At 38.8% G+C, this 15150-nt stretch overlaps 1 protein-coding gene across 3 annotated transcripts in view; it reads left to right on the top strand.

Moving 5' to 3' along the window:
• The window catches only part of stx1a (syntaxin 1A (brain)), an 89261-nt gene that overhangs the window by 41405 nt on the left and 32706 nt on the right, over window positions 1-15150 (top strand). For all 3 annotated transcript variants that reach the window (XM_051957764.1, XM_022207143.2, XM_022207144.2), the window contains exon 4: window positions 13190-13264. In XM_051957764.1, the coding sequence (XP_051813724.1) occupies window positions 13190-13264 (75 nt within the window). The remainder of the gene's footprint in view (window positions 1-13189; window positions 13265-15150) is intronic.

Raw genomic sequence — 15150 nt, 5'->3', positions numbered from 1 at the left:
CTGCATGTTTAACAGTAATACTTGTGCACAGACAATGAAGGATCAGTTATATCTCAATTCCTCTCTCTATATATACATACAGAGGTTTAGTAGTTAAAGTTTATCTGTGCTGCCAGTTATGTGTGTTCATCCAGTATTTCCAGAGAAAGGCAAATGTCACTGATGTTTGAGTGATGAGCTCAGATTCTATCTCTGTCCAACATCAGACACCTGGACTCTAGACGATCAATAAGCGCAGCAAACACACAAAAGACTGGTAATACATTTACAGAGGGAGCAGGGGGAGAAGAGGAGAGACTGAGAGATGAAGAGAAAGATAAATGGCTCCAAGTTAGAGATTGGAACAGCAACAATTGACCGTGTGTTAGAGAGGAGGAAACTGAAGCATCTTAGTGTGCTGTTAGTGTCATGATATCCTGACATCGATAAGACACACACATACTGGGAAACTGACACTGGGTTGTAATAAAAGTGGATGAATGCTTTTTGTAGAACCGAAGTTAATGTAGGATGGACGTTTAATACAGGAAGGACGTTTAGGATGTTTATCTTTGGTCCTGATGTTATGCTTTCATCCACATACTGTATGTCTGATGAATGATGCAGGTACTGTACCATCCTGATCTGCAGTGGAAGTGAAATCAGATCTGATGTCCTCTCAAGGGCAGTTGAGATGACGAGAAATATGATTCTGCAAAGCAAAAGCCGGAAATGCTCACTGTAAGATGGTGTCTGTTTGCTTGTGATGCCCGAACCTAACAGAGATGATGTTGTGAAGCTGCAGGAGCAGTGTTACAACAACAGTTTCTAGTTAACGGAAAAGTTCTGCTTTTGGACAGTAATCACTTTATGCGGAGAAAAGAAAAATCAATACCACTCTAGTGTCTGTGTGCTAAATATGAAGCCACAGCCAGAAGCCAACTAACTTAGCTTGGCAAAAACACTGGAAACACTTAGCCTGGCTCTGTCCCAAGACACACAATATGCCTTGCAGCACCTGTAAATCTCACTAATTAACACAATGTGTTTTGTTTGTTTAATCTATAAAAACAACTCAGAAGCGTAAAATTGCTGTTTTACTGTGGTTTTGTGCCAGGCTGTTTCATGGACAGGAATAGTTGCTCGGCAACCAGCAGAGAAACCAGGAAGTTACTAAATAGTCCTGCACATAGCTGTCCTTCTACAAAAGACTAGCAGAGAATTTCCTTTAAAACTCGTAAATCTGTAACTTCCAACATGTTTAAAGTGCCTCAAAGAAGAGGAAACTGTTATAGTCATGTTTGGTAAATAGTTTCCATCTGCCGTTGTTGCTTTACAGTGATAATTGTCATTGATTGGACCACAGGGACTTATTGTAAATATATTTTTTGACAGACATCTTGTCTTTTGTTGTCATTTAAAATATACACCATAACAAATGCACATTCAGAAGCAAGTTCTGTTGCTCATGAATGCTGTATATACAAAAAACGATTAAGACGATAAAAGAAAAAAATAACAGAAGATAAAAAAACAAGAAAATATAATAAAGCCGCTATAAATATATACTGCAGCTGGTGCCACAGAAAATATGAGCCAAATGCAGATGACAGAGACAGCGCTAATGTAAAGAGATTGTATTTCTAAACAAAGAGTAATAAAGGTGGACAGGATGCTGAGGGATACATAGAGGCAGTTCAAAGTGGTAAACAAATCAAGCAGAAATACTTAGGCAGTTGGTTAGAGTTTGATAAACCATTCAGCAAAATGAAATGCAAGACTGATTAGTGAATGAGGTGGAAATGACAGACTTCAGGTGACTTCAGTGCTGATGAGAAATGAGAACGGTGTGTGGAGAGGTAGGGCAGGAGGGAGAGTCTGAGGACATCTGGTGGACAGGTAGAGGAATGACGGGTTTGAAGGAAAGAACTCGACCTCAGCAGCAGATTGAAAAGATGAGCACTTACCGATATCACATGAAGAGCAATCAAGCTATTTTAGAAAAAAATTGAAAGCACAAAAGTTAAGCCTCAGACATCCGAGGAACATCTGGATGTTTGTTTTTTTTTGCTCTTTTCACATTTTTTGTCAATGTGTACATTCATTTTTCATTGCAGTATAAAGTCCTGGACTCCATGGAAACAGCACAACATAGTTAGAAGTAGAAAGAGCTTGAAAAAAATGCCTTTAGAGTAATATAACAAAGTTCAAAATGCCAATAATCATGGAAACCAAAGTAACTAAAGTTGAGTATATCAAATAATTAGTTTTACAACACAAGAAAAACTCACAAGTATCAGCAAGTACCACAGTGTGTACCAGGTTGCATCCAAGTGTTTTATTGTTTACATTTTTAAAGAGGCTTCCATCCTTGTTTCTTATCAAATCCAAGCAGAGGCTTTAGTTCAACCCAGTTCATCCAGAAAGTCTCGCTTTAGGAGATCCTTTTTTGTTGCTCCCTGCTGAGGTAGTCATGTCTTCACAGTTGTACTGAGGGACAACACATTTTCAGTTCAGAATTTGGTTCATGCAGATGGTTTGTTTTGGTGAATTTCTAAATGGGGTGTGCAGAATAAAGTGATTTTGATGAAACATCACAATTTTAAGCTTAGATTTGGTTAATTTTCCCAACAGAACGGCATGTCACAGATGAGTAATGCAGGACTGAAAAATTGCATGATTTTTTCAGTTTTTACACATTGTGGCTCTGAAAATGATGCAGTTTTGACAATTTTGGGCAAACATGACAAGCCTTACACACCCACTGTGGGTTATGAGGTTCAGCGGGTTACGGTTGGTTGAATTTAGACCAAAATGAAGGAAAAGGTTGTATTGAATCGGGGAAGCCTAGCATGAGTTAAGGCAGTGTCCTGAATTTGACCTTTGATGTTCTGGTTCATGTCAGCTGCTTCATTCATGCTTCTGTGTAGCTCTGGAGTTTTGGTCTTTGTTACTCATGCCAACACCATTTGCTGCTGCAGCAACAACACAGCAGCCTTGTGTTCGGAGTTTTTATATTGTTTATTCAACAAAGATTAAATCTAAATCATGTGTGTTTGTGAATTAGAAATTACTTCCCCCAGCAGAATCCTGATTTTATAACTCATACATTTGCAGCTCTATTTAAGTGTCTTTCCCTGAAATGGGGAAGTGTTGGATGAGCTTGTGCTTATCTGGCCTGCTTTGTGTTTGCATGTTTCAGTCATTCTGGTTTAATTTTGTCCGGGCAAATTGAATTTGTTTCACCCACTGTGGGTGTAGTCACATTCAGCAGCCTGCAGTGGTACAAAGTGCAGCAAAACCAATACGAGATTTAACCCCCTGAACTCCAGGCAGTTTCCGTCACATTTTTACAGTGTGCTCATTATTTACTGCAGTGATAATTCCAGCACCTCTATGGAAACAGCAAAACCACAGATCGAAGGTGAGAGATATCAAAAACATCTACTGTTCGGTATGAAGCAGCTGCAATACCATAAATCATAAAAATAGAAAAAAATCTATTTCTCAATTTTTTAAAAACACCTGAGATTACCATGTACATTCATCAAAGTGTCCACAGGTGTTGCCAGTAATGGAAAATAAAATGGTAGTGTGACAAACTGTAGACATTTTACTATTTACATTTCAGGTGTGTTTCTGTACTTGTCTCCTATCTGCTCTGAGTAAACAGCCAGCAGGTCAGCTGAGAAATCCCTGAATTTTTGTCACGAGTTTGTGGGTCACAGCTGAGTCACTAATAGCTTCTTCATAGGGTTTTTTTTAATAGAATAGTTAGTACAAATAATTTATTGCAGTGAATTTTTTAAATTTGACATGTAGGATAGTGATTTTGATGAAATATCACAGTTTCACACTTAGATTTGGTTCATTTTTAGAGCTGCACATTACACATGGGACGTTCAAGGACTATCGGAAAGATGAAACACAGTCTTACCTTTTTTTTTTTTACAGTTTCTAGCTGTAGTAAATGATGTCATTTTGGCAAGATAGCACATCTCTCATAGTCACCTTTGTAGTTTAGAGGGTTAAGGACAACATTGAATATTTTTAGAATTAATTTTGACTTTATTTTTTGAGGAGAGTAAGATATATATCGAGCAGCACTTTCTACAGTTGAAAAATCAACGTATCAGTTGCGCTAGTCGATAAAATGCTTCACTGCTTCTAAATTACCATGGATCTTTTTCTCTGCTGCATGTTGTTGTAGTAGTATTAGTCTGGCTGTTTAAAGGATCTAGCTTGAGTAAAAGATAAGTTTGAATCTTGTTCAGGACTTTCGGTGCATCTCATATTTATCAATCCTTTCACTCTGTTTCCTTGTCTTCATCTCTGTGGATTTAACTTGCAAGTAAAGATAGAGGGTCCATTATTATTATCCTTTAAAACAAATGGATTTATCACATTGGAATACATTTCCTGCCCCATTTGTTTCATCCTCCTCTAGCTCCCAGATTTCCCCTCCTAGCGTCTCTCTCGCTCTCCTTCCCTCTGCCACTTTGAAACAATCTGAAGCTGGCGAGAGGACCGACTGCACACATCGCCATAGCAACACAGTCTTAATGATTTCAACAAGCGTGACCTGAAGATTCCATTTGAGAATGTCTGGGAGAGGGATGGAGTGTGAAGCCACAGCTCAATTGACTCCTCAGTTTTGCCCTCTAATTTGCTTCCCTCTCACTTCTCCCTCTACTTATTCATCAGTGGCTGCACTCTTCCTCTTTTCGCATTGCCAATAATGAGGCTGAATAGACACTTGATCGGGCGGGTTGGCCTCCTCTGTTTGGTAACCACGAGTGGGAAATCTAATCTAACTCCTTAAAACACATACACAAAGATGCGCAGTATGCATGGCCTAAAACTGGAGCCCAGTTTTTTGTGTTATTATCTCCGTGATGCTGGGAGCTGACCCCATGGAAGAGGTTACCAGAGGTTGCTATGGTTACACAGAAATGAGAGAGACACTTTCTCATAACCTTACACCTCCCAGAGTTTCTAAACTTGTGCAAGCATGTGCACTAGCGGGCACAAAGATGAGCCGAAACAGGAGGAGGAAAAATGATCCAGACATCAAAGGTACCTTCCTTTGAAACAGGTCATCTGTGTTCCCTAACTGATTACAGTTACAGACAGATGTTCTGCAGATATAAAGGAATGGTCCCTGTCAATCAGTGGGTTGGCCTCCGTCCATCCGTCCGTCCGTCCGTCCGTCCGTCCGTCCGACCGAGATGAAGGGGACAGCTTTTCTCGGAAACTATTACAGCTAAGATTATGAAATTTAGTGTGTAGCTTCACACCATGGACACCTTGATCAAGTTCGAAAATGAGACCTGTGCGATAATATTTAACAGAGTTATGGCCCTTGCTCACTATTTTGGATATAGACTCACAGACATCACATGTGGCGGGGGATATTGATGACTATGTCGTCTTGTTTCCATCTGACCCTGGGTCTGGGTCCATTCTCCATATGCTTACCAAAGCTTTGCTGTTCTGTGCCATAAAAATACTGCCAGTAAAACAAACACTTTGATGAGTTGTTGCCATTTTATTCCATTGCAACAGGGAGAGAGATAAAATCTGTCCAACTTCTCCCTTTCTCAAGCAGAAGAACATAAGTGACAGCTATTTATAACATGATAGTGCTAATTGTTTTCGCATTGCAAGTTGAAACCTACAAAATTGTTCTAGTTTCTACCACATGAGGAACTCTAAGTCCTACATTCTGCTTCTTCTTACTGTAAACTCCATTCCTCATGATGGATCCCTTTTTCTGATTCTAGTTATGAAATAGAAACATCTCACTTTGACAGTGAGTAAAGATGTAAATAAGTGCTCACGAAGAGAAGATTAACAGATGATTAACAGAGAAATAAATGATCGCCTGAGAGCTTACAATTAACTTAGTTTTCACAGTGTCTGTGACCTCGGCTCTTTTCTCTGCTGCTTTTATTTTTGCTGGACCAGCTAACTTGCTGACATCTGAAATTCACTTGTGCATGTTTTCAGTAACACATATTTTTTGGTACCAACTTTGTCCTAGCACATAGATGGGCAAACCTTTTTTTATGCATTTACATAGCCTAATTAGCAAGAGGCACACTGCAGAGAGAAGGAGGAAGTGTTCAATGTCTATTCAGTTGCCTGCACGGCTCTTCCACTGTCAGTCATCGCATGTACTTTGTATTAATGCAGTCAAATTCACAATATATTTGTTCTTGCACACACACGCAAACACACAACAGAGCACTGGGTATTCATTTTGCCCTGTGGGTCTCAGCCAACCACCTCAGATCAGCCTCTGACCCTGACAACCACAGTGTGAGCTGCATGCATGTTTCCACTGGCAGCAACAGTATTGACAAGAGATGCAGTTTTATTCAAATGTATACCACAAATATGGTAATGCTGCAAGTGTTTGTTTTACAATTACTTGCGGAAACGGTCATTTATAGTTCTTTTTTTCAGAATTTTTCATATCACTATATTTCAGATATACAATTTAATTTTTGTTCATTTCCTCTGTGACTTGGTGATTGGGTTTGCTTCTCTGGAAATTCTTAATGTATTTAATTTCTTCCTGCTGCACACTTGTGTTTGTTCTGAGGTGCTTGTGAGACTGTATCTTGCATAAACGTTAAGCATGGTGATACTTGATATTTTTGCTGTTTTTTGCAAATCTTACACCCAACACCCAAAACAACACGGCGTTTATCTGGCCCTCGACAACAAACTCTCTGGTTCCAACTGAAGTTGTACAGTCTTTTAGGACGAGTCAACAAATATGCACTTTCGGGTTTTTTAAAAAGCTAAATAATTTCCTAAAGCTGCTGAGTATTGTAATGTTTGACATAATGGAGTTAACTCAAAGTGGAGTAAACTATACATTTGTTGGGGACTATTTTCAGTTCAGTTCAGGATTCATTGCAGCTGGACAGTGTTTGTAGGACTGACTCAATGTGAACCACAGTTCTGGTGTTCATCATCATCAATCAGTGCAATAATGTGGATCACTGACGAGCCTTCATCTTTACCCATAAGGAAGAGATTGGCAAAAATAAATGGTAATACATTCACATTTTTCATCATTAATGCACTCTACTTAATGGATTCATTTTCACCATTCTGATATTCATTTTTCCTACCAATGTGTTTCACGTGGTCTCGAGAGGAAATGTCTTTTCAGAGATTTCTTTTCTGTAATTATTTGCAATTGGTCCGGTGTCTGAAGCTCTATTCCCCAGTTGCTCGTTATATATTTTTCTGTTCACATTAATTATGTTTTAATCAAACGTATGGTGCAAATGCTGCAGATTACACTGTCTTCAGAAACAATGCAGAGGAATAAAGGACTATGCACCTCAAAGGTCCTTTATATTCTGGTCTGTTGTAGCATTCAACGGAGAATTTCCAAAACATATGTGAGTGGTTTATGCCATATGATCCACACCGTCTCCAACAGCGATGCTGTGATTTTTGGAACATCGACAGTAGAAGAAAGGCTTTTTAGGGTCTGGCTACACAATAAATATTTGTTGGAAGAGTAGATTCTTTATTGGCTTTCTATTCACAAGATTTACTGGCAGAAATAAAATATAAATATCATCAGATTTCATCTTGAAATATTTGAAGCTGGACTTCTCTGTGGCAAAGGAGTTTGCAAGCTGTGTAATCATAATGTCACATGTTGCTATCAAAGTTAAAATACTAAAAAATATATTTGAGAAAATGCATGCTGAAGCCCTTACAGCCAGATTTGAAATATTAAGTCGCCATTATTTATATAGCACATTTACAACAGTATTACAGCAACAATAATATATACTATATAAATTTAAATACTATGATCAAGACCCTATAATATTATACAAAATAGAAATTGAACTGACTAAGGTTAAGATTCTATATTATTATTTACATTATATGAACTTACCTGAGAAATTTAGATATTAAAGTTGAAAATCTACAATGGAATATATTATACAAATTTACACAAGTAATTAAAAAACTATAATTAAAACTCTACAGTATTATATACATTCAAATTTAAATAAATAATCTAGATATTATGATTAAAACCCTACAATATTATATAAACTGCAACTTTGACTAAGGATAAGACGCTATAATATTTTATACATTATATAAATTTGCCTGAGTAATTTAAATATTATGTTTAGGGCCCTACAGTATATTATAAGATGCAACGTTAACTCTTTAATATAATATAATATACACTCTCTAAATTTACCTGAGTGATTTACACATTAAAGTGCAGAAATATATGAAATACACATTTACCCGAGTAATCATTTTAGGTATTACGGATAAGGCTGTACAATATTACATATTTTCTGTAACTTTACTTAAGTAATTTAGATATAAGGGAAAGGCTTTAAAATATACCTTTTGAGCAAACATATCGGTGGACAGGTGGGTTAAGAGGAGAAAGAAAAGGATAGCAGAGATAAAGAGACAACAAACTAGAGAATATACAGTAGGCAGCTGGAACCACTAACAGATCAGAAACACACAGCTCAAGATTCACAAATAGCTGCAATACATACACCGATCAGCCACAACATTATGACCACTGACAGGGGAAGTGAATAACAGCAATCATCTTGTCATGACATTCATGTGGCTGTCTGACATGCACCACCCACCTAAGCATTGCAGATCAGGCAACCCACCAACCCCGTGTCAACAGCAGTCCTTGATTCCAGTTGCCACCCTCAGCAGGATATCGCATCCCAACACACAGCAAAAACTGCTCAGGAGTGGCCCGGGGAACACGACAGAGCTAAGGTGTTCACCTGGGTTCCACACTGCCCAGATCCATATTTTACTGAGCATCTGTGGGATGGTCCAGGATAAGCCTGATCTAGGTAGATCCCACCCTGCAACCCACATGACCCACAGAATCCACTGCTACCATCCTAGTGCCACAGGACATCCCCAGAGTTCTTGTGTCCATGCTCCACTGGGTCAGAGGAGTTTAAGCAGCATAAAGGGGAATATGGTGGCCATAGTGTTATGCCTGATTGGTGTATAATAGTACATCTAAATGCTAGTGACACTAGTGAAGGCAGTCATACACAGGAGTAAAAACAAACTGAATTGAAAACAACCAGATGATGAAAAGGAACTAAGACTGGACGTTGGAAGCTTCAGTAAGAGTGAAAAGCAATGGAAAAATCTGAATCTTTAATATTAATTTGAATTTGCCAATGGTGAGAGAGGATTTAATAAATGGGGGTCGCTCGGTGGATCTAATTTGTTGTCTGTGAATGAGTCTGAAGTCAGCCGGTGCTCTGCCAGTCCACAGCTTTGCCTCACTGAGCTGTATGTACCACAGGCTGATGTCTGCTGATATGGAATAACATCTGTTAAGCAGATTAAAGGCTTGTAGTGCTTTGATGATCAATGTGTAATAGGTTCACAGTTCCCATTAAACTGTTATGGTTTTATATTATCACACAAGCCGGTGAGAGGATTTATCCCAGAGAGTGTTTGAGGGTGTAATCTCCTGATTAGGATTCGTACGATATATATTAATCAGAGTGAATAAGAACAACAAAATCCCTAGACTTTTTTTGTTTTTGTTTCCAGCTACGTATGAAATTCTGTGACTGGTTATAATCATCAAAGTGCGACAGCTCAAACTGCATTCATATAACACAGATTTGCATTGTGGCTGTAGAGGAGGAGATGTTATGATTACCACATAATTTTAAAGCTTCTCTCTTATCAAAAATTGTGTGCAAATATTGTGTTTTAATAATTGAACATGTAGGAGTGATTGAAGTCATCCTCGCGCTGTGTAATCAAATTATCCAGCGAGGCGCCGTCTGTAATTGGGTGCAGATGTTTGCCATGAGTTTTAGTTCAACAGGGCTACCACCGTCTCTTATTTATCTTTGTGATTCATGGAGCTTTAAAGCAGCACGAAACATGCAGAAACAAACTCATTACATAGAAGCACTGCAGGCGGATTGGTTTGATTGAATAGGCTGACCGGTGTGACTTTTAAAGACAATCTTTTATGTCTGTGGACTTCCTGCAGCTTGTTAACAACACAGAGCTAGAGTTGGTTCTCTTATGGCGTTAGGAAGAAAAATTACTTCCTCACTGCTTTGCAATGTGCAATGTGTGTGTGTGTCTGTCTGTCTGTCTTTCTGTCTGTGTGTTTCTATTTTTCTGTCCTTTGTGTCCTGTCAATTAAATCGATGGCCAACACTTGTTTAGATCTAAGATGTAACACTTGTAAGTGTTCTTTAGTGTGTAACAGGCAGTTCTAATATTATATATAATTATCTGAAGTATGTCTCCATAGCTATAATTGTACATTAGTAAACACTTGTGGTATGTGTCCTGAGGGCCATTTTTAGACCCAACATACCCAACATTTATTGCTTGATGGGTGTATGATTCGACAGTGTATGACAGACGATTGACAGCAACACAGGATTTACCCTCATACAGCCGCACAAATATTCTCTGCAGCTATTTGGACGATGTGTCATTCGAAGGCTTCCTACTTCTAGATTTTAAACTGAACCAACTCATTTGGAAAAATTCTCTTTTTATCACGCAAACAATTCAATGAATTGTTTTGCTTAAAATGTGAGGCGAGAAATGAGTCCTGCAGTAGCGGAATGTGGCTCAGGTCCCTCTCTATCTCGATCTATCCATCCGTCCGTCCGTCCATCCATCCATCCATCCATCCATCCATCCTTCCATCCATCCATCCTTTGTGCACAGTACATTGTTCTGATCAGTGCAAACATAAAAAGGCAGCAGCACTGCAAGGTTTCTGGATGACTGTGATACCATGCTGTCATGTTTTTCATGACAAATTGTAGAACCGAGTTCTGCTCACTACAGCTGCAGCTGAAACTAACAGTTTCCTCATAATGTGCCAACTGCTTCAGCTTATCACAAATGGAAAGCTACCCTCAAAAAGGCAAGTTATTTAATATTGCAGGTTAGTCTAATTAGCTGTAAACCCCTTTGGATTAATGGAGCTTCGTCTCAAACATCAATGAAAGACATGATTATTTTTCACTTTCACAGAAACTGTCATTAGGAGAAATGTTTGCAGCTTAAGGTTGAATTTGTTTACAACAGAGAAAATGAATGATCTTGTTTTTGATTATGTAGATTTTTAGAAATGCAATACTTGGCTAATCACTTTTGAAGAACTTTTGCTTTTGTAATTGCACAGAAACTTGGAATAGAGAAAAACAGGTTGTCATTACTGTTCCAGTGTGCAATCCCAACTACACAAATATCAAGATGCAGACAAACTAGGTGCTATATGCTAATAAATGCCCAGGACAATTTCACTTGTTGACACTGTTAACAAGACTCACTTCCAATTTGTTTTATAAATAACAAGCAGGTCTACCATCTCAATAACCAAAGAGTAATGCTGTTTTGCTGCCACTACAGACAACTGGAAAATGAGCTGCATTACACCACAATCACAACTAAATGCACATTGTAGATAATTATACTTTGCTGATCGAGAAAAGTACACCAACAACACTTTCACTAAATGTTCAGTTTCAACAGAACCTCTGCAGCAAATTAACTAATAGTATTAATTTTAGGTTTTTAGTTTTAGTAGGTTTCATTTTAGTAAAACGTCTTATATGTAGCATTTATTTGCATACCAAATAGACATGTAGAAGTGTTTTATACATTACTAGCTATGGCTAACTAACTGGTTGGTCTATGAAATATCAGAAAAGGATGAAAAATGTCCATCAGTGTAAAAAGCCCAAGACGACATCGTCAAATGTCTCGCTTTGTCCACGAACCAAAGGTATTCAGTTTACTGTCATAGAAGAGGAAAGAAATGTTCACATTTAAGAAGCTGGAATCAGAAAATTTAGACTTTTTTCTTAGAAAGTTACTCGAGCTAATCAGGCAGTCACTGAAATGGTGATTAATTATTGAATAATTGCCAACTAATCGATTCATTTCATAACCACTGCAGATCATGATCTATGGATAGAGACCGAAAGTATAAGATGACCAACACAGGCAGCCAAAATGCCTTACAGTATGGGTGAGGAGCTCGGACATCTGGGGGGAGCTCAGCGTAAAGTCGCTGATCCTTTAAAGTGGCATCTGAATTGGATGACTCCTGTCCAGTTAGGAGGAGACTTCAGGGCTGACCCAGTACTCATTGTAGGATTATGTATCTCAGCTGGCCTGGGAACTCTTCAGAATCCCCCAGGAAGAACCAGGAAGTGTGGCTGCGGAGAGAAACATCTGGAATGACATGCGTAACCTACTGTCATCTTGGATGAATGGATAGCTCTCTACTACAACAACCTTTTCCTCTTGATTGAAGCAGGCAGCTCGTCATTGGCCAATTTTCTACAGAAGAAGACTTGAATGATGTGTCAAATTACCATTTTTGTGGGAGCGCTTACACAGCCTTGTCAAGAAAGATTGCGTTACCAAAGAAAATTGCTAAACATCTTTGTGATACTCGATTGGGATTTTATGTTTTTCTGAGCCAGCTCGCACAAATGCCATCCCTATCTTGGCAGAATTTGCTCTGCATTTAAATGTGGCTGTAAACAAGCTTCCCTGCTCTGTATGTATTGGCTGGAACTGTATCGCCGTGCTTTAAGACTCTCTTGTGCCTTTGTGTCCCTTGAGAACACTGTCGCTACAACGCGCTGGAGGTAAGTTTTACTATTCAAGTGGTAAATCTGATAACATGTATTCCTGTTGGTAGACATACATTCATCCTGATCCAGTTCTGATTGCACTGCAGTCCATTGTGATTTGACTTGTTGCTGTGGTCACCAAAATAGCAAATCATGGTTGTCCACACCCACCCGTCTTCCCACATGGGTTTGGTCTTTGTGTTTCTACAATGTATAATATGGAGGTCTGGGGATGTAGTGAAGGATGCTGGAACTCTGCTGCCGTGGACTGAAAATGATGAATTGTTTGTCCCTGTTGGGAGTGACACTTGGAATTATTCCTTTTGTGTCATTATTGATTCTGTCACTGCGTGGTAGGATTGTGGGTGAATTAATATTTACAAGGTTGTGTTTCCATGTTGTTAAAATGAGCCCACTAATCTCTCCTCTCCTCTCCTCTCCTCTCCTCTCCTCTCCTCTCCTCTCCTCTCCTCTCCTCTCCTCTCCTCTCCTCTCCTCTCCTTCTCCTCTCCTCTCCTCAGAAACTAAAGCTGAGCTCGAGGATCTAATGGCGGACATCAAGAAGTTGGCCAACAAAGTGCGCTCTAAATTAAAGAGTGAGTATAATTTTTCTCTTTTCTCCGTCTTGAGGTAAAACTAATCTTTATTTTTTTGTCTGTCAGTTTTTTTTAAATTGTAAATGTTGTAAATATCAGTAGCATGTGTAGTTTTGCGAACCTACAAGTTCCCAGAACCTAATGCTTGACTTGTTTTGTATTTTAACTGATTAAATTGGCAACTAGTTGGTATTTTACACAATTTACTGCAGAGATTTTGTCAGTTTCAGTAAGTGGGCTGAAATGATCAGTGAGTTCACTGATCTTCAAACAGTCTATAAGCAAGTATCTTACTAATTGATCATCAAATGTACATAATTTATTGAATGAAATGGTCAATGTCATAGGGCTCCAGCTTCTTTTCTTAGCCTCTTTTACAGCTAAATTATTTGGACGGTCGACTTGGAGTGTTTTAAGTGATTTCTTTAATTGTTAGGTATAGGATTGATTCATCTTCAGAATTCCAAAACCTGTCTTGTAGGTCTGAAAATAGTATAATAACTTTCCACAGAGGTGCAGGACTTCATATTGACTTCATTGAAATGATCTGACACTAAGAGAAAATGTGACAAGAGCAAATAAACGCCCAAAAACTGCTTGGTGTTCATAAGATAAAAAGGCAGTTTAATCTATAATGAAAATATCAGTTAGTTGCAGCTCTGAAATCTATAAACCAGTATCATGACCCTATTAATTTCCAGTGTGTGCAGTTGTTTATCTTGTGTGATGCTACGGCCCTGGTGCTCCCTCAGGAGAGGAGAGAGGGTAACAAGCGAGACATAAGAAACATCGAACTGTGCAGCATTTGGCAGCTGACAGACAATCGGTTTGCTCTCGTGGATTCTGGAGTGCAGTGTGCAGAGTGATTAGTGTCACTTGCTACAGAGGTGGTGGCTGTGATTCATATGTATGAGCACACACACAGTTTTATTCATACTTGTGCACACAGACTGTCTAATACTACAGTAATTTACAATGTGCAGGCATAACTGATGTGTAGCTGGTTCTGTATCACACACCCATCATGTATTAGAAGAGCCCTTGCTTTTTATTTATCTCTTTGCGTATTTTTCACTGTTTGAGGCCGATAATCTTCTTATTCGCATATGTTGCGCACTTGACAAGATTTTCTTATTCCTCTTCCTTTCCCATATGTTATACATTTCTCATCATGGTTAAATGGTATTTCTGAAATCCTGCAACATGAAAACTGCTGCATTCACCACATAAGTAATTATAAAATATTTTTTTTGTAGGGCTCAGGTTGTGAAAAATAGGGGTCAGAGATGAAATATCTGTCTGCAGCATCTTACACGAAAGCAAAGTAGAACTAGTTCAGTGCAGAGAGCTGGAGGGTAGTTGCCCCTATCCCTCCTGCTGGCTGAATGCCCACAGACCCACACACGTGTGCACATCTTTGTGTATCACTTTATATGTATGGTGACACACACTTGACACAAATGAGGTAAAGCGGAATAGGCCTGTATCTCAGGTTTTTATCTGTGTCACTCGAGTTCACATCAGCCGTTGCCACAGGACGTCTTTGTGTAGCCGCTTTGTTGGATGTATGTTTGGGTGTGTGTGTGCGTATTTAATTGGTCGCTAAGTAACCATATCTTTAACAAACTCCGCCCTGCAATAGCTCGTCAAGAGGGAGCAACAATAACTATTGTGTCTATTCTATTTCTGTTCCTTAACCTTCTGATTTCTTTGTGTGTGTTTATTTTTTGCTCCTGTCACATTTTTCCTCACTGTGGGTTCATTTTTCACTGCAGTATAAAGTCCTGCACCTCTATGGAAACAACACAACCATGGATAGAACTCAAATTTACCTTTTGTGCAGCATAACACAGTTGTAATGGCATAAAACATTGAAAAGGAAAAAA

This window comes from Acanthochromis polyacanthus, chromosome 13 (genome assembly GCF_021347895.1).
Source record: "Acanthochromis polyacanthus isolate Apoly-LR-REF ecotype Palm Island chromosome 13, KAUST_Apoly_ChrSc, whole genome shotgun sequence".
NCBI classification, from domain to species: domain Eukaryota; kingdom Metazoa; phylum Chordata; class Actinopteri; family Pomacentridae; genus Acanthochromis; species Acanthochromis polyacanthus.
Note: the sequence above shows the minus strand (reverse complement) of the source record. Positions and strands in the feature narration are given on the sequence as shown.